The 19,754-nt window shown below is 52.1% G+C and overlaps 3 protein-coding genes across 6 annotated transcripts; 1 reads left to right on the forward strand and 2 right to left on the reverse strand.

Annotated features, from left to right (window-relative positions):
- Positions 1–3,773: 3,773 nt before the first annotated feature.
- Positions 3,774–5,388, forward strand: LOC120661339 (EPIDERMAL PATTERNING FACTOR-like protein 2). Of its 4 annotated transcripts, none has more exons than XM_039940177.1 (4): positions 3,774–4,098; positions 4,151–4,278; positions 4,391–4,431; positions 4,510–5,384. In XM_039940177.1, exons 2-4 carry the CDS (start codon positions 4,170–4,172, stop codon positions 4,831–4,833), a joined length of 474 nt encoding a protein of 157 aa, XP_039796111.1. In that variant the 5' UTR covers positions 3,774–4,098; positions 4,151–4,169; the 3' UTR covers positions 4,834–5,384. The 4 variants fall into 4 exon arrangements, 3 of the variants coding, with proteins under 3 accessions (XP_039796111.1, XP_039796098.1, XP_039796121.1); XR_005669868.1 differs by having other exon boundaries at positions 3,777–4,278; positions 4,510–5,160; positions 5,199–5,388; XM_039940164.1 differs by having other exon boundaries at positions 3,777–4,278.
- Positions 5,389–8,200: 2,812 nt separating this feature from the next.
- LOC120661353 lies at positions 8,201–11,278 on the reverse strand. The gene is made up of 2 exons (XM_039940203.1): positions 10,952–11,278; positions 8,201–10,749 (listed from the first exon to the last, which is right to left on the reverse strand). Exon 2 carries the CDS (start codon positions 10,738–10,740, stop codon positions 8,350–8,352), a length of 2,391 nt encoding a protein of 796 aa, XP_039796137.1. The 5' UTR covers positions 10,741–10,749; positions 10,952–11,278; the 3' UTR covers positions 8,201–8,349.
- Positions 11,279–11,815: 537 nt separating this feature from the next.
- LOC120661361 lies at positions 11,816–15,254 on the reverse strand. Its single transcript, XM_039940212.1, has 2 exons — positions 13,011–15,254; positions 11,816–12,490 (listed from the first exon to the last, which is right to left on the reverse strand). The coding sequence occupies exon 1, from the start codon at positions 13,958–13,960 to the stop codon at positions 13,019–13,021; it is 942 nt and encodes a 313-aa protein (XP_039796146.1). The 5' UTR covers positions 13,961–15,254; the 3' UTR covers positions 11,816–12,490; positions 13,011–13,018.
- Positions 15,255–19,754: the final 4,500 nt, after the last annotated feature.

Raw genomic sequence — 19,754 nt, forward strand, 5'->3', positions numbered from 1 at the left:
AACCATGGTTCTAAATAGCGGGTTAATAACGGGTTAGCATGACGTTTTGCACGCAGTGGTTAACTTCCCTCCCTGTGCTCCCTGGGGCAGACGCATGCAGGCGGTCCCCTAGGTACGGGCACGCACACGCGCGAATCCGGACACACGCGTGAATGCAGTTCAGTAGGCATAGAATGAAGATTTCTAGGAACCGGGTACCCGTGTAGGGGTTATCCTGTACCTCTATTTTTACCTCGAGATCTGGACACTGTAAGAATAGAACAGGTTTACATCAAATCGTGTACTCTGTATGTATATATGTACAGTTGTTATACAGAATAAAAAGGTACCCTCTCCGTCGCCACATTTCAAAATCGTTTGAACCATTTGCTTTCTCTCTCGTCCTCTCCGTCTCAACACACGGTCAGGGCTCCCGAGGCCAACGAGCGGCTCCGGCGGCGGCGCGCCCAGATCCGGCGATGGCGTGTCATGATCCGGCATTGGTGGGCTCAGATCCGACGGTGTTGCGTGCGACGGCGGGCGATACTGCTGTCGGCGGTGCTGCGCGCCACGGCGGGGCGCGACCACGGCCCGCGGGGGAGCGCGCGGCAGGGGGCCACGACCGTGGCCGACGGTGCTGCGCGCGGCGGCCAGGAGGGACCACGGCCGGCGGTGGGACGGCAGTGGCGAATCTGGAGGCGGCCGCGTCTAGGCTGAGGTCGGCGACGAGATGCTCCAGCTCGGCCTTGAGCGGCCCGGGTGCACCGCCTGCAGATTCGCCAGCTCCTCGCCCGCCACCTCCGCCACCCGCGGACAGCCCCCCCCCCCCCGACGCTATCGCCCTCGCCGCTCATCCCGTCCGGAGGTGCAGATCTGGTCTGCACGGCGTTCTCCCAGATCCGGTATACGCAGGGCTCTCTTACGCCGACGGAGACGCGTCGCGGCTGCCCGTCCCCGCCGGCGACAAAGGAGGCCCTTGCCGCTGCGGGGCGGGCCGGTGGTCGCGGCCGCCCCTCCCGCTACCAGGCCGGCATGAGCTGGTGCTGCCCCTCCCGCGCGCGGCCCCTCCTCCACGCACGCGGTTGCGGAGCAGGCCGGAGGCTGCGCCGCAAACCCCCTTCCCAGCGCGTGGCGGCAGAGGAGGCACGCCGGCCGCCCATCCCGGCGCATGGTCGCCGCCCATCCCGTCCCGCTGCCGCAGGCCAGGCGCTAGCCGTCCCGACCTCCCGGTACAGACGCCTCCATCGGGTACATCACCCGCCGCGCCTCCTGTATCCCGCCTGAGCTGCCTGCTGCTCCTCCTCGCGCCAGACGAGCTAGACTAGATTTTTTTTAATTTGCTTCGAGTTTGGGTGCTGGGCGTGTGGGATTGAGGCTATTCCGGGGAGAGATTGGTCGGGAATGCCGACGTTTTCTAGCCGGCTTGGTGCTTTTCTTGGTGGTTTAGGTGGGGTTTTTGTCCTAAATGATTTCTGGTTGTTTTGCTTCAAAAATTTCTGGGTGCATGCTTGATTTGGCTTGCCAATTGCAAATGCAATGCTCATCTACGACAATGAATTGTCATATTGCTCTCAGGTATGTGACTAGTCACATTTTTTTTGAAGAAATTAGTCACATTGCTCTCAGGTATGTGACTAGTTCAATCTCGGATCATGAATTGATGATACCAGAGTCATGTACATCTACCTACATTGAAGGTTCACGAGCAGCTCATGGATGTCCGGCCGGGCCGAGGTAGTGACCTCCCTTGCCGAGGAGAAGAGCGCGAGGAGGAACGAGATGGCGGCGGCAGCAAGCAGTATGCGAACTGATGCACCAATCAGTGGTTCCTTCCACGGTCCTCGATGGCCGGGTGCCGCAGGATCTGTTGTCATATGAAGATGCGGTCTTCGATGATATGAACTCGGTGAGTTGATATTCACAACATTGTTCTGTTCCATTGGTTCACAACAATTTAGGCTTAAGATGAAGTTGCTGTTCATTACTACCATGCAGTACCTAGATGTCCAATTTAGCAAATGTAGGCTACAATTATATTACTAGGATGATGTTATTACAAGTTTCCTACCTGTACCAGTACTTGAAACTCTGAATATATGTTCCAAGGTTTCTTGATTGTGCTGATGTGTGCTTCAGTTTTGCCTAGATTCGGTCACATGTATGCTTCAGTATGGTTGTTAATTCAGTCAACTACATGCTTCAGTCACATACCAATTCAGTCGTATACATGGTTGTGATATGTTCATGTTTCAGTTGAAGACGAGGGAGCAAGGGGCGGAGCAGACAACGAGCTCTAGGGCCAACCAGTTGTGATTGTAGATCAATCATGTATTTTGCTACTGGATGGTACCGGATAATGTCTCTTAAATAGATGTTCTTGCTATTTTCCGAGAAGCTAATCTTGTGTATAAAGTATAGCTGAATGCATTTTTCATGTACAAGCATGTTTCTTGATTTGATTTTTTTTCTTTCTTCTTATGTGACGTGCTGTGTTTTTTTGTCACTCAATATTTCTGTTGAACAAGCTGGTACATGATTTTTTTAATTTCAGTTGATATTACTTTTTATGAGTAACAAACGTGCTTAGTCTCAGGTACTGGGAGGTACCAGCTAAAATGGGTGCTTAGTCTCAGGTACTGGAAGGTACAGTCCCAGCTAAAATGGAACATGCGCAGCATCTATAACCTGGTTCATAAAAAAGCACGCACTCATGGCATAGAGAATAAATTCAACAGATAGTAAATTTATTGATATATTTTATAGATATGGTAGTATAAATAAGTACTCATACAAATGTCACTAGTGTATTCGGTACCACCATTCAAGTCAAGTTAGAAAAAATGATGTAAATATGACACTAGAAGTGAGTGTTTATCGGCAAGGTACCAGCATGTATCAGTACATGATAGAGTCTCCCACGGTAGCCGGGAACAAAATCCACTTTTCGGGAGGTACACGAACAGAAAGGTAAGCTTTCAATGCTAAAAAATATTATTAACAATGGATATGTACCTCCTTGTACAGGCGAACCCGTCAAGCGTACCAGCATATACCATGTGTTGGTCGACATTCCCACCGTCCACAGTGTTTACATAAAAAAAAGGCCAAAAAACAACGACCACATAATCAAACAAGCACACTCCACATTCTCGTATGCATGGAGTACTAAATGAAGTCTATTTGCAAAACCTTTTTAAGGATAAGTGTAACTTTTCGAGACGAATCTAATGACGGTAATTAATTGATGATTTGTTACAGTGATGCTACAGTAACCATCCTCTAATCGCGCGGTCAAATGCCTCATTAGATTCGTCTCGCGATTTACACGGGGGGTTGTGGAGGTGGTTTTGTAATTAGACTCCGTTTACTACTCTAAATTAGTGGTCAAAGTAGGGTGAAATTTTTTTCACCCTACAACCAAACACGGCCAAAATAGCCAAACGCTCCATGCATTCAAATTTCAAAGCTGCTTTCTCTCTCTTCACTTCTCTCTCTTAGGTGCAATGAGTACTCTGCAGCAGCGGCAAAAAAATTGAACATTAAAATTTCCACTCACTTTCCAAGGTCCATCACCTTCCAACTTTCTGTCAAATCACAGCAGTCAGACTGCACACAAGTGCAGAAATACGACAGCAACAAAAAATGAAATACATAGCAATACATTCATATGAGACAAGATAGTACGGATCTCGGTACATGATTCATGGCCACGATAACGACTACCGCGAGTGCCGGGTTCTAAATAGACTTTTCGCTCACTATGTCACTCACCAGTCAGGCAGCAGCCACTGCCTCACCGCACATGATTTCTGTGAATGCAGCGGCCACCTGGCTGGAAAGCCTCGCCAACGATGCTCAGCGCCTAGCCTGCTACCCACATCTGACCACCCCCATCTGATCTCGGCTCCTAGCTCTCTCTTCTCCCAAAATACTAGCAAATATCCTATCCTATTTAGCTCTCCCTCCTCTCTTCTTCCTCCTCCCTCCTTTCCTCAGCCACGCCCAACCACAACCAGATTGCAAAGCTGACGCACATAGACATAGGCCTAGAAGATTCAGATCAAGCTACTACCTAATAAGCACCCTCTGATTCTGCATTAGTCTCGTTCCCTAATCCATACACACTCACTCTCTCGATTACCTCTCTCTAAGCAAGAACTACTCGAGCACCACACACTCACACGAGCTAGATGGTCCATTCCATGCAATGCAGCAGTGTTCACACGCTCCTGTGGCCTCTCTTCTTCTCCATCCTCCTCATCCTCACCTCTTCAATGGAGGCAGCATCCTCAGATGCCAGTAAGATTTTTTTTCTTTCCTCCCCGTTCATTCATTGTTCTTGTGACTGTGACATCACACACATTTTGCCTGGAAGCTTGATTCTTACCCAACTACCTCTTTGCCGTTGCAGGGAGGCTGCCGCTGAGGCTACTAGAGGTCGGCGTTGGCAAGGTAATTTTGCTGTCTTCGGATCACTTTATCTTTATTTGTTATTTACATGTTTCAGTTCAGCCTACATTAGTAATTTAGTTTGAAATGTGGGTGATGCTGAATCAGGATGAGGATTCAGCCATCAGAGGCGAGATGAGAGTGCGGAGGGCTCTGATCGGGTCGAGGCCGCCGAGGTGCGAGAGGGTGTGCATGTCCTGCGGCCACTGCGAGGCGGTGCAGGTGCCCATCGTGCCGCAGGATCGCCGTCAGAAGACAGCCGCCGCCGCCGGCGCTGCAGATGAGGAGGAGCGCGTGGTGGCCGCCGTCGGCGCCGCCATGTTCACCTACAGGGTGGACGGCATCACCAACTACAAGCCGCTCAGCTGGAAATGCAGATGTGGAGACACCATCCTGGATCCATGAGCAAGAACACATGCACTCGCCATTGCTTGCTGTGCAGAAAATGTAAAACAACACTTCTTTCTTTATTTCCTCGTGTTCATCCTCCTCCTCTTCTTCTGGATTGCGTTGGTTCCCCCCCCCCCCCCAGCAATTGCTTCTTTAAATTTTGTCCCAGTGAGGTTGAAGATGGGGGAAATTCAGATTATTATTTGGATCTGCAAATCAAATTTGCTGTACAGTTCATTAGAACTTGTTTCAGCTAGGCAGCATGCACCTGGCCTTGTCAGTTTGGCATTGAATGCGCCCGATTTGGTGCTGATTCGGAGGTGGAGGCGATTAATCAGCTGAGTGCATTCAAGTCACTGGTGTACAGTGCGTGGGGACAGGGGCAAACAAACACCTGCTCTCTGCTCTGTCTGTGCGAAGTACTGTAGCTCGGAGAAATCATGCACTCCATGGAGAAATTCAGATTGTTTGGTGGCTGCCATTGCTGCAGACTACTACTGTACAGAGCAACTGCGTACGATTTCTGTCTAGTATTTGCCTTCAAGTAGTAAAAACCCAAATCCCTCTGCACTGTTCCGTTCACAATGTTGTTTGGAGTTTCAAGACAATGGAGATGGTCTTGGGCATCTGTTTGAAGATGCACAAGACAACATACCATACTCCCTCCGTTTCAAACTATAAGTCGTTTTAGCTTTTTCAAATATATAGATTCTGCTATACACTAAGACATAATATATTTCTAGATGCATAGTAAAAACTATGCACTGAGAAAACTAAAATGACTAATAATTTAGGATAGAGAAAGTAAATAATATCTGTGCTGGAGGCTGAACTGTTGCTGACGGTTTCCACACCGACACGGTGAGAGATGCTGGCGTTGGCCCTCAAAGTTCTCTTCCTTTTTTTTTTTTGCTGAAAGAAAGAAGAGAGAAAAGGCTAGGCTTGGGCTTGTAGTACAGAGATGATTGGAGCTTTGTGCTGGGCGATAACGCCGACGAGGCAGCGGCTGGGGCTCTTTAGCTTGACCGGCGCCATGGACGGTAGCCCCGGCCCGGTTGATGCTGTTCTGTTCGCCTGTGCCTGTCTCCATGCATGTGAGCATCAGGCCATCGATCTCAGCTTGCTGTAGCATCTGGCTGCCTGTGTGGTGTGCTCTCACTTTCATGCCCCGGCTGGACTCGTCCTGCCTGCCCGGTCATGGCGGCTGCGTCGCTCTGCTGCTCGCCTGCTGGCTACCTGCCTCGTGGCGCCGGCCGGATCCATAGGCCGGCGCCAAGCCGCAAGCAGGGCAGGCGCGTGCGACCACAGGGATGGGACCCGGGCGTTCGGCAGATTATTGGAGCTTTGAAACAATCATTGTTATTTGCAAAGCGATGCAGGACCAATTCAGGTTGATTAGCTTGCACATTACGATTACTCCCCTCCCTTGAGCTGGAGCTGGAAGACGGACACGGACGGGACTCAGGATTCGCCGTATTCAAGGCACCCAATCCGCACGTGACAACCTGCCTGTCGGCTGTCGCACGGATTCATTTTTTCTCTCTAGCTATAATATACAAGCATAATATTTGTGCCTTGCTTGCTTGTATAATTAATACTGTCAATTTTGTGTTCATACAGCCTGGATAGTCTGTTCTCTCTCTCGCCTTTCCCCTCGCTACAGTAGCCCCGGGAGATTCAGAGGGCGAACTCCTTTTCCTCCGTCGATCCGCCGGCCCCCTCCCCTCCGGCAGCCCGCGGGGCGTCGGAGCGACGAGGGTAGCCCGGGCCCTCGGCGGGAGGACCTTGTATAGCCGTAGATGTACATCTTCATGCTAGCGTGTCCCGGCGATGGCTCCTTGGTCACCGTCTAGGGTTAGGTCTCCTGTTGGTCATCTTCGGCGGCGGCGCGCGAGGTCGGCGCTCCTTTCCGACGATGGGCACCGGGCTTTGGTTCCCCTTGCTGAGGTCGACTTTGGCTTCTTGGTGAGGTGGATTTTGCTCCTCTTGCTCTCCGCTGACGGTGGCGACGGTGTCGTCCCCGGAGTGCTTGATGTTAGGGTTAGCTCGCCGCTGACCTTAGCGGTGGAGCTTTTGGGTTTTCTTCCTTGGCTTCTGGTGGACTGGCCGGATTTGTGGGTGCCGTTCTCTGGGTCATCGATGGCAACGGGTGTGTGGGTGGCCGGACTTCGTAGCTTGACGACCGATGTTCTCGTATCGCGGATTTCTTGCAGCTTTCCAATGTGTGGAGTCGGCTTCTTGGTCCGAAAGGAGGTGGATGCTGGAGAATTGATGATCTGGCGCACGATGTCAAGGTTCGGTGAGAAGTACTGGAAGATGGGAAGAGATGTGTTCTCCTTTGTTCTGGCAGAGGATGGACTGGATTCCCCTTACTTGGGGCTCTTTTCCGGGTTGATGACGACGTCACCAGCTGCGGATTTACTTCGGAGCACTGATTTTTTCAGTGCTGCCGATTACTCTCTCTTCCAAGATCTTGATGGCGACGGCCAATGCACGCCAGAGGAGAGATGGATTGCGGCTGCAAGCTGGAGGTCCCTGTCGATTTCTTGGTTGAGTTCTTGTCTCAGGCGACGTGCTTCTTCTCCATCCCCGGTGGATCCAGTGGGAGTGCGCTGCCTGGGAGATGCAGAACAAAGGACCTTTGTTTCAAATTTTATTTTCTTTAGGGTCTTGTTTGCTTGTTTTCTTTTCTGGAGGATTAGTGCTCAGGACTTGTTTGTAATTTATAATTTCTCCAGGGAGATGGTTGTAAGGGCCACGTTCTTCTAATATACAGGATCCAGTCCCTTCGCAAAAAAAAAATTGTGTTCGTACACTTCATGTACAGACCGTGTCGTGATTTGTGCGAAACTTTTTGTGTTCCAATTGACATTCCGATTGATTTGTTCGGATTTTGATTAAAATTCTGATTGATTTGTCGAATTACGATTTGAATTCAGATCGGCGGACGAAGAAAACTTTGCTGGCTTTTTAGAGATAATAAAGTGGAGATAAGAAATTTTCGCAAGAACACGTGACACGTTCTCACTGGGCCAGGGCAGCCCACGGTGTCCATTATATATCCTGCAAACAAGTTGGCCCACCAGCGAGCAACACCACTTAACTCATGCTTCTGTTGCATTGACCAATAGATGGCCCGAGGTAAAAAGCCCATGAAAAATCTGAACCTAAACAACAACTGGTCCATCATGTTGCGTAACAGAAACAAACTTGGCCGAATCGCCAGTGCTTACAAGACAAGAAGATACCCCTCCAAAAAAAAAAAGACAAGCAGATTGGTCGCATATAGTACATATACAAACAGGTTCTGCATTGCATCACACTTGTTCAGTCATTTTTTTCTTCAGGAGATTTTATCAAATCCAAGATTTTCACATGAAGCTGATACAAATTTCTTGAATCGTATTCAGGGCCTCTGTATTATCAGGATTTACACAGCTATACAAGAGAGAAAAGCAAACTAAACTATATCAACAATACCAACCTTGAAGCATGCTTGCACGCTAGAAAGAAACCACCAATAATAGACCATTACACACCACCACCAGCCGTGGCAGCACCGTCGGTTTCACCCGGCCTACTAACGATCCCAGCATGGAAGAGCAGTGCCCAGAGGAGTGTGATCAGCTCTCCGCCACGGGCGATGGCCTTCCTGTGCCCTTTCAAGTTGTTTGACGGCGCGATGTACAGGATCATCTCCGCCCAGAAGCCAGCTAGGATCGCCCATGCTGTCTCCTCGCCCTCAACCAACTCCACCAACTGCTTTCCGAGCTGCACGCCATTCTTCACCACCGAATGGTTTGAGCCTTCGCTTAGCAACTTCACCAGATCCTGGTACTCAGCTTCAGCTGTAAATGGAGGCCCTGACATGGCACGGTCGGCGAGGATGTGCTCCGTGTCCTCCTTGACAGCCTCATACAGGCCCTTGCTCCATGCTTCCTCCTCAGGAAGAAGCTCCGGGGACCAGGTCATAAGGTACGCACAGTACCGTGACAGGTGAGTGGCAGCAATCTTATGTTGATCTGAAACGGGAGAAGAACCATGCTCTTGATCATCATGCCGAAAAGGGTGCTTCACCTCAAGGATGGATGTGGCAATGTGCCATGTAAGTATGGTGTCAGATGTGCTCTTGCCATTGCAGGCCCAGAGGAAGCCTTGTCCAACTTGGCTCCGGTGCAGAGATGTTGTGCCATTGCCTACTTGGCACCCGTTGCTGCTGGCAGCGCTTCTAAGAGCATCCATAACGCAAACCTTCACTGCCTCTGGCACCTCGACCCTTGTCTTCTGATCTGGCAAATGGAAGAGACGACTGAGAAGACTAACCAGGGTTGTCCTTGCAGTTGGCTGAAGCACCAGTACTGAACACTGGCCTATTTTTTCATCCCAGTGATTCGTTATCTTGCATCTGCACTGCAGCAGAAGGCTAACAATCCATTTAGGCACTCCCAGTGGATGTTGCAAAGCGGCAGTTTTTACACAGTGGCATATGAGGGCTACTTTGGTCCAGTTGGAGCAGATGTAGGAAGTCACGTCCCTCACCTCAGCAATTAGGACCAAAATAAGAAGCAGAAATTCCGGTATCACATCGAAGTACAAGCTCCCAAATCTTTTAGATCGTGATTTGCTTACCACCTGCAGCTTATTGCACCAGAACGCACAGTGGATCTGATTGCGGCCTTGCTTGTGCACCTGAGATGCGAACACAACGATGAAGTATGCAGCCACGACGCAGTAGCCTATGCTCAAGAGTGAGATCAGGATGCTCAGGATAGGTAGCAAACACCTGGAGTAGGATACTGCAAGTGATGAGTAATAGTAATCGTTAAGGAATGAGAGTTCGTCTGCAATTACCCTGAACACCCTGTCATGCTCACCGTCCTTCAGCAACAAGCTCCAGAAGAACTTGAGCCCAACATTGGCAAGGTCGTACCTCGCGAATCGACACCTCAGCAGCTTGAACAATGAAAAGGACAGGCATAGGTCTTTTGGTTTTGGCGTCGATGTCGGCAGCCTCTTGTCCAACTGCCAAACTCTGTCAAGGGTCACCAAGCCAGCGCTGTCAATGGCCGGTGTCCATGTCTCGCTGAACACATACCCCCAAGGTTGCTTCTCCACTTTCCTACTGCCTTCTCCCATAACCAAGAGAGCAGGAGGAAGTGCATCCTCACCATTCCATCCGCGTCTCCCTTGCTGCTGTAGCTGCTGCATGTACCCAAAAACAAGATCAGGATTGCGTCCTAGTGCAAAGGATTTCCGGGCCTTTCCAAATGAGTAACACTTGAGCCAAATTTTGGCACACAGGAGAGCAAAGGGAGTGAACATAATCTTTGAACAGATGAGGGTGAGCGGTCCATGGTCTTCACTAGGTGAGAACCGGAAGAGCCCATGGAAGAAACGTTTCTTTGTGATGCTGGCACCCAGGTAGAAGATCCAGACCCCCTTGAGAAGTAGCTCCGGAGGAGGCCGAACCCTACGGCCTTCTCTGCTATCAATGGCGACCACTGAGGTAGTATTGATCGCTGCAATCTGAAAAAGGAACGCCCATGTTATGATCATGCAGGGGTGGAACACCGAGTCGCACAACGCGGCCAAGGTCGTCATGCGGTCCTTGTGCAGGTTGACGTAATCATTGGAGTTGTCGCCGAGGGTGGAGACGACGTAGGAGATGACAGGCAGGAACAGCGTGTTGGCTCCGAGGAAGATGAAGCGGGTGAAGCGATGGTGGCGGTAGCGCCGACCGTAGCTGCCTATCCCAACCATGACCCCGGTCATGGCAGTGCCCGTGAGCAGCAGCGCGTTCCCCAACCATACCTGCCGTTCCATGGTGTCGTAGAAGGCAGCCACGGCAAGGCTGGGGCAGCGCAACTCTTTCTGCAATGCAGCATTGGAGCAGATTATCCCGGTAGGACTCTCCGGATCCATAGAGCCTAGCTGTTTACCAATTTACAAACTCATTAGAGCCACACAAAAAATAACACTCATGCATATATGCTAGCACAAGAGTAGTAATTAAGTAAAAACTGATGGTAATTAGAAGCTGGCTGGTGTGTAATGAATAAAGCAACTATTAGCATCAACCAATTCAGTTGCCTACGGATTCTACTGAGGTTAAATTAAAAGTCAAAGGAGTTACCGTAATTTGGGTGGAGATCCAGCTGCGCGTGCAATGGCCTCACCCATGTAATGCTCAAAGGCTTGTGCAGATCAGAGGCCATATGCAAGAGTAAGCATGCATCAACCTGAAGGGCATTGCAACTGCCATCCCCCATCCATAGTAGTTCAGGTGTTATGGCTGAAGAGGCGTGCGCTTCTTTATTCCCTGTAGCCCGGCCGGTGACATTGTATCTTTCCAAAGAATCTGTCTTTGCTCACATGCAGTCTACTTTGACTGTTCGTACCTAGTACTCTTTCCCGTGTCTTGAAGATGATTGCCACGCCAGTTATTGTTCTTTTTCAAAAATAATTGTAGGTGCCCTTAGGGCTTAGACCGAAAATTGGCCGAGATTTTCACATGTTTGAGAAATTTATGTCTGAAATGACTAGTTCTTATTTTCTGGTATTCTTGTTACGTAATTTTCTAACAACCAATTATCTCACCAGATGAAAACTAAACTCCAACAGCAACAAATAAGAACCGTGGAAAAAAAAGTTTTATCTAAGAAAAATATCGATCATACTATTATTAATTGGATATTCTTTTTAGACCTTCACATTAATCGTCATGAGACCTGCTAAAAAAAAGATAAATCCTACATATTCCCATAAAAAACAAGAAATATACTGGACTCTAATCTTCATCGATGAAAATATGCCTATTAAGTTTTCTAAAAAATTAACCACATCTTCTATTATAAAATAGTTTAAAAGAACCCTCTCAATCTATATAACAATAAATTACTCACCTCTGCCATTATAAAAAGTAGCATATACTAGTAATTCTAACACTAGGAATGCATCTGTGAAAAGGGTTTCGGGGACATTTTTTATGCTACTGCAATAGGTTGAAAAAAATTCTTGAAGGTATAGATAGACTAGATGATAATATACACTTGGTAGCAGCACAGCAAGAGTATCAAAGGCCAAACATGGGTTTCACCTTTGCGCTTTAGGCCTCCTGCTTTAATTTTTGCTTTGCTAGCTTGCAACAGCCTTATATCTTCGAGGGACCATGACCATGCATCTAATGTAATCCTGGTCCTAATTATTCAGGGAGCCTTGGTACGGATGCACAATTTCCTATGATGATCGATTGGCAGCACCTTGGGCTGGCCAAAAGCTAACCGTGCCGTATGTGCTTCTTTTTCTTTGTTGGTGTTGGCATCTGGAGATAGTCACTACTCACTAGTCGGTAGTCACTTTGTTCAAGGACCAATGGAAGGGGAAAGCCACTAGCCCAGCAAAAAGTTGACGTGAACATCCAGCAGCCCTGGACCAAACATTCCTCATTCCAGTCTTGTGCTGGACGGCAAGCACCTCATCAAAGTACTCACCGTGCATGAGGAGCCTAGCTTGTGATGTAGTACAGTGCCCTTGTTGCCCGACGCGCCGTGTTTTTGCCTCTGGAGACGCAGAGATGACACCCAAGAAGAAGCCTGCAAGCAAGGCAGATGCACCGGCTGATGGCAGCAATGAATGCCATCATCACCGGCATGGCGGGCGTCTGGTCCCAGATCTGACAAATAAAAATGCAGATGTCAAAAGAAAAGAGGAGAAGAAACAATGACTATGATGCAATGCAAGCATATATGAGGCATCGAGCTCATTTCTCTGCTCATAAAAAGAATCGATCAAAGCTGCAATATATATATGGTTACGAAACACACAGTTTGTTCACAAATATAGGAGTGCAGAAACTAGTTTTGCATTGCATCACAGCAGTATAGGAAAACAAACGAGGCCTGAAACAATTCAGATCCAACTTATTATTTAGATACAATTTTCACAAGAATATCAAAATTTAGAAAGGTGCGCCACATCTCGAATGGATTCAATGGTCATCCTGTAAAAGGACTCTACACATCTAATTAAGTACACACCACAACTGAGAATAGTCCAAAATTCCAAACACAATGTGGACAGAGACTACATCAACAAGACCAACCAAGAAGTATGGTAAAAGAACATTGCATCATACAATTGGAGCCGCATGTATCAAACAAAGCCAGCAGTAGTTGCAGTGAAATCGGGCTCACCCGGCCTACTAACGATTCCAACATGGAAGAGCAACACCCAGAGGAGCGTGATCAGCTCGCCGCCACGGGCGATGGGCGATGGCCATCGAGTGCCCTCTCAGATTCTTCGAAGGTGCCACGTACAGAATCATCTCCGCCCAGAAGCCGGCGAGCATTGCCCATGCTGCTTCCTCACCCTCGACCAACTCCACCAATTGCTTTCCGAGCCTCACGCCATTCTTCAAAACCTCATGTTTGGAGTCTTCACTTAGCAATTGCACTAGATCCTGGTACTCAACCTCAGGTGTCAACGGCCTAGATGCAGCCCGGACAGCGAGGACACGTGTGGCGTCCTCCTTCACAGCATTGTACAAGCTCTTGCTCCATTCATCCTCGTCAGGAAGAAGCTCCGGGCACCAGGTGACAAGGTATGCGCAGTACCGTGACAGGTGAGTGGCAGCAATCTTGTGTTGGTTACAAATCATCGAAGAACCTTCCTCTTGATCAGGTCGGTAAGGGTGCCTCACCTCAAGGATGGATGTGGCGATGTGCCAGGTAAGTATGATAGCAGATGTACCCATGCTGTTGCAGGCCCAGAGGAAGCTTTCACCAACTTGGCTCCGGTGCAGAGATGCTGTTCCATTGCTTAGCTGGCACTCATTGCTGTGGCTGTTTCTGAGCACATCGAAGCTGCAAATCTTCACCACTGCTGGTACCTTGACCTTCCTCTCCTGGTCAGGCAATCTGAGAATATGCCTGATAAGGTCAAACAGGATTGGTCTTGGGTGAAGCACCAGTACTGAGCATTGCCCTATTGTTTCATCCCAGTGCTTCATTATCTTTAATCTGCACTTCAGCAAAAGGCTAGCAACCCATCTAATCATTCTCAGTGGATGTTGCAAAGAGGTAGAATTGACACGGTGACATATGAGGGCTACTTTAGTCCAGCTGGAGCAAATGTAGGAAGCCATAACCCTCGCCTCAGAAATCAGGACCAGAGCAAGAAGGAAAAATACCGGCACCACATCAAAATACAAGCCTCCAAAGTTTTCAGGTCGCCATATGCTTACCTCCTGTACTTGAGTGCACCAGAATTTACAATGGATCTGTCTGGAATATCCCAACCCAAAGAAATTCCATTCTTGTTCTCTTTAGCTGCAAGTAGCACAATGAAACATGCAGCCACGATGCAGTAGCTTATGCTCAAGAGGGAAAGAAAGACAACCAAGATGGGCAGCCAGCACTTTGCGTAGGATATTGAGAGGGATGAATAATAATAATCGTGAACAAAAGAAAGTTCATCTGCAACCACCCTGAACACCCTGTCATGTCCACCATCCTTTAGCAGCAGGCTGCAGAAAAACTTGAGCATCCTCACAGAGCGAACATTAGTAATTTTGTACCTTGCAAACCGGCACCTCAATATCTTGAATAATGCAAAGGACAAGCACAAGTCTTTTAGTCTTGGCATCATAGGATGAACATTGTCCAACTGCCAAATTTTATCAAGGGTCACCAAGCCAGTGGTTGCAATCCCCATTGTCCCTGAGCCATTGGTGAACACATACCCACAGGGTTGATTCACCACTTGTCTCCTATCTTCTCCCATAACCAAGAGAGGAGGAGGGGCATCCTCACCTACCACTGATTCACCAGGTTGACTCCTTTCTTGTCATTCTAGCTGCTTCATGTACCCAAAAACAAGGGCAGGATTGCGTCCAAGTTCAAATGATAGCCGCGCCTTTTCAAATGCAAAGTATTTGCACACAATTTTGGCGCAGATGAGAACAAAAGGTGCGAACATAATTTTGGCACAGATGGAAACGGAGCTAGATGGCGTGCGGTCTTTACCATGCAATACTCTGAAGATTGCATTAAGAAAACGGCTTCTGCTGATGCTAGCAGCCAAGTAAAAGGTCCATATGACCTTAACAAGTAGCTCAAGAGAGGGTCCTACATTTCGACCTTCTCTAGGATTGATGGCAAGAACTGGGGTAGTATTGATGGTGGCAATTTGAACGAGGAATGCCCATGTTATGACAATGCATGGGTGGAAGTTAGAATGGCATAAAGCAGCCAAGATGGGTGTTGTGCATTCGTTATCTACTGAACTGACATAATCATTGGAGCTGTCGCCAAGGGTGGAGACGACATAAGAGAGGATAGGCAAGAATAGTGTATTGGCTCCAAGGAATATGAAGCGGGTGAAGGGATGGTAGCGGTAGCGCTGGCCGTAGCCACCTATCCCAACTAAGACTCCTACAATGCCAGTGTTACAAGCTCAATTTTCACTCTCATTGAGCTGAGAGGATGACACTCAAGTTGGGGAAGTTTTCTGGGTTTTTCTTCATTCACACTCACAATGCCATGCCTTCCAACGGGAGGGGTGGCCACACATATATACAGCCAGCCAAGGAGCTGCTAACTGCCTAGTCTAAGATGCTCCTGCTGTCCTAGAAAAGTAGATGCTAACTGCTGCTGTCCTACTAACTGCAGCTGTCCTAGCAAACTAAAAAGCAGTCCAAGATGCTGTCCTCTAGGGGCAGCAAAAAACCACTGCATGCTGCAGCAAAAAAGGAGATGCTGCAGCCCCACAAAGACCAAGAGTACAAGACTTATTCCCTTCATTCTCCCCCTAAGCCTTGTGCGTCGTCTTGTGGGAAAGTTGGACCATCCCGGTCCTGGAGCAAAGCTCAAGGAACTTGATCCTCCCAAGGGGCTTGGTGAGCAGATCCGCAAGCTGATCCTTGCTGTTGATGTAGCTCGCCTTGATGCTTCCTTCCTCCAAGCAGCCTCGGATGAAGTGATACCTCACCCGGATGTGCTTGCTCCGTTCGTGGAAAACGGGGTTCTTCGCCAAGGCCAGAGCGGACTTGCTGTCCACCCTGAGCTCCACTGCTCCAGTGTCTCTGCCGAGTAGATCACCAAGCAGTCGAGCGAGCCAGAGCGCCTGAGTCGACGCAGTGGAGGCCGCTATGTACTCGGCCTCGCAGCTGGACAAGGCCACCACCTGCTGCTTGACCGACTGCCAGCTAACGAGGCACTCGCCGAGGAAGAAGAGGATCCCGCTCGTACTCTTGCTGGTGTCGATGTCGCCAGCGTGGTCGCTGTCGCTGTACCCGACGAAGTGTGCCGCCCCAGGGCACCTCGGGTAGTGGAGACCGTGGTCGAGAGTCCCCGCAACATAGCGGATGATCCTCTTCATGGCCTGCTGGTGCTCCGTCGTCGGTCGCTGCATGAACCGACTGACGTAGCCGACGGAGAACGCCAAGTCCGGCCGTGTGTGGGCGAGGTAGCGGAGGCTCCCCACAAGACGCCGGCACTGAGTAGCGTCCACCTCCTCCGCCGTGCTGTCACGGCTCAGCTTCAGCCTCTCCTCCATCGGAGTGAGAGCTGGGTTGCAGTCGGTGAGCCCAGCGAGCTCGACGACGCGCTTGGCGTAGGCGGTCTGTCGAAGTGTGATCCCGGAGTCGTCCTGGTGCACCTCAATCCCCAGGTAGAAGGAGAGAGGCCCCAGGTCGCTCATCTGGAAGGTGGCCTTCATCTCCTCCTTGAATATCGCCACCTCCGCATCCTTGGTGCCGGTGATCACCAAGTCGTCGACGTAGACACCCACCAGCAGGGCATTGCCTCCTTTGCCCCGCCGGTAGATGGCCGCCTCGTGCGGGCTTTGCTCGAAGCCCATCCCCTTGAGCGTGGAGTCCAGCTTGGCGTTCCACGCCCTCGGGGCCTGCCGCAAGCCATAGAGGGCCTTGCGCAGACGTAGCACCTTACCCTCCTTGCCGGGGATCGCAAACCCCGGCGGCTGGTGCACGTAGACCTCCTCCTTCAAGTCGCCGTTGAGAAACGCCGACTTGACATCCATGTGATGAACACGCCAGCCCTCCTGGGCAGCTAGCGCAAGGAGGAGTCGCACGGACTCCATCCGTGCCACGGGAGCGAAGGCGTCGTTGAAGTCGACTCCCTCCTTCTGCACGAAACCTCGTGCCACCAGGCGAGCCTTGTGCTTGACGACGGTGCCGGCCTCATCCCTCTTCAGCTTGAACACCCACTTAAGGGTGATCGCGCGGTGACCGCGAGGGAGATCAGCAAGCTCCCAAGTGCGGTTCTTCTCAACCGCGTCCATCTCCGACTGCATCGCGACACGCCATGCCGCGTGTCCCTCGGCCTCTGCAAAAGACCGAGGCTCGCCGTCGTCGCACGCGAGATGCAACTGTGCCTCCAGGTCGTGAGGCACCAGTCCCGGCACCGGCTGATCACCGAGAAGGTCCTCCATCGTACGGTACCGCAACGGCTCGCCATCATGGTACGCGTCGACGCGCTCCTCGTCGTGAGAGAGCGGAGTAGCGAACTCCACCGGACTGTGCTCAGCACGAGCAGGTGTCGAAGTAGACGGGCCCGGAGGAGTGGCTATCGGTACTGGAGTGCGCGGCGTCGCCGGCTGTGGTGGTGCAGCCGAGGAACTCGGCGCAGCCGGAGTCGTAGCTGAAGGGCGTGGTGCCGCCGGTGTGGCGGGCGCCGGAGTCGGTGGAGGCTCGGGGACCGGGGTAGGCACGCTCAGCGAAGAAGAGCTGCCTACTCCCCCAGCTCCCTCGAAGTGGACGTACTCGACGGTGAAGTCGTCGTACGTCGGAGCCGAGCCGTCGTCCACCGCCTTGTCCCACGCCCATCCTCGCCCTTCGTCGAACACAACGTCGCGCGCCGTGCGCACACGCTGTGTCTCCGGGTCGAGAATGCGGTAGGCCTTCGAACCCTCCGCGTAGCCGATGAACACTCCCGGAGTGCTCCTGTCGTCGAGCTTGCCGATGTGGCCAAGCTACTTGGCGAACGCGAGGCAGCCGAAGACCCGTAGGTGGGAGACCGCCGGCTTGCGCCCATGCCAAGCTTCATACGGCGTCATGCCGTCGAGTGCCTTGGTGGGCGAGCGGTTGAGGATGTAGACGGCCGTCACCACCGCCTCTCCCCAGAAGACAGCCGGCATCCCCCTCTGCTTGAGGAGGGCCCGGGCCATCCCCACAACCGTCTGGTTGCGCCGCTCGACGACGCCGTTCTGCTGCGGGCTGTACGGCGCGGAGTAGTGGCGCTGGATGCCCTCATCCGCGCAGTACGCCGCGAACTCGGCCGCCGTGAACTCGCCGCCGTTGTCGGTGCGCAGCACGCGCAACTTGCGGCCGCTCTCCGCCTCCGCAGCGGCCTGAGCACGCCTGATGCCGTCCGCAGCCTCTCCCTTGCTGCCGAGGATCATCACCCACATGAAGCGGGAGAGGTCGTCGACGAGCAGCAGGAAGTAGCGCCGTCCTCCTGGTGTGACCGGTGTCACCGGGCCACACAAGTCCCCGTGTACGAGCTCGAGCCGCTCCTTGGCTCGGAAGCTCGCCTGCTGGGGGAAGGAGTGCCGCCTCTGCTTCGTCAGCACGCAGACGTCACAAAGCTGCTCCACGTGGTCGAGGCACGGGAGGCCTCGCACCATCTCCTTGGCGCCGAGCCGCTTCAGGGCCTCAAAGTGGAGGTGCCCAAAGCGCTCGTGCCACTGCCATGCCTCGTCGTCCCTGCGAGCTGCAAGACAAAGAGGCTGGGCCACCCCGACATGGAGGATGTAGAGGCGGTTCTTCCCTCGAACCACCCTAGCGAGAAGCTGGCGACGGTGGTCCCAGATGCGGAGGACCCCGCTGTCGATCACCACGCGGGAGCCGCTCTCATCGAGCTGCCCAAGGCTGATGATGGAGTTCCGCAGCGCCGGGATGTAGTAGACTCCGGTGAGCATTCGGTGCTCTCCGGACTTGGCGGTGAAGATCACGGAGCCCACGCCCTTGATCTCCACGGCGGAGGAGTCCCCGAACCTGACGGAGCCACCTACGTCGACGTCCAGGTCGGAGAAGAACTCCCGCCGCCCGGTCATGTGGTGCGTGGTGCCGGAGTCGAGGTACCAGCCATCGACCCTGTCGTCGTCGGAGCCGTTGCCGAGGAGAACTCGGGCACGCGGCTCGTCGAGGTGGAGTAGAGCGGTGACAGGCGGTGCTGCCGGATGCGGCTCCATGTCCCCGTGGAGTAGGAACAGAGCCGGCTCGTCATCCGGTTGGGCCTCCGCGACGTGGGCTTGGCCCCCACGCCTCCGCTGCGGGCAGTCCCTGGCCCGGTGGCCGGGCCTGCCACAGTTGTGGCAGGCGTCGTCTCGTGCCGCCTTGGGCCTGTCAGCGGCACCGCCCTGAGCATCTCCGCGGGCGCCACCCTCGGCGCGCCCTCGTGCCCCGGCTTGGGCACCTCCGCACCCCTTTCGCGGCTTGCCGCGCTTGCGGCCACCAGTCGAGGAAGAGGGCTCCCCCCTCCTCCTGTCATCGCGCCGAGCCTCCCACTGCTCCTGAGTGAGGTGGAGCTTCCCACCGATGGAGATGCCTCCCGAGGGAGGCTGTGGCTCGTCGCTGTCGACGACCTTGAGGCGACCTATCGCCTCCTCGATCGTCATGGTGGAGAGGTCCAGCAGAGACTCGATCGAGCGAGCGGTCTGCCTGTACCTCTCGGGGACGCAGCGGAAGAGCTTCTCGACGGCTCTCTCCTCATCGTAGGTGTCGTCGCCGAACTGCACCACCTTCTGCAGCAGAGTGTTGAGACGGAGGGCGAAGTCATCAACATCCTCACCTGGCTTGAAGGCCAGGTTCTCCCACTCCTTGCGAAGTGCCTGGAGAGTGGTCTTGCGGGCGCGGTCGCTGCCGATACGTGCCGCAGCGATGGAGTCCCAGGCCTCCTTAGCAGTTCGCTTCTTGGAAA

This window comes from Panicum virgatum, chromosome 2K, assembly GCF_016808335.1.
Source record: "Panicum virgatum strain AP13 chromosome 2K, P.virgatum_v5, whole genome shotgun sequence".
NCBI classification, from domain to species: domain Eukaryota; kingdom Viridiplantae; phylum Streptophyta; class Magnoliopsida; order Poales; family Poaceae; genus Panicum; species Panicum virgatum.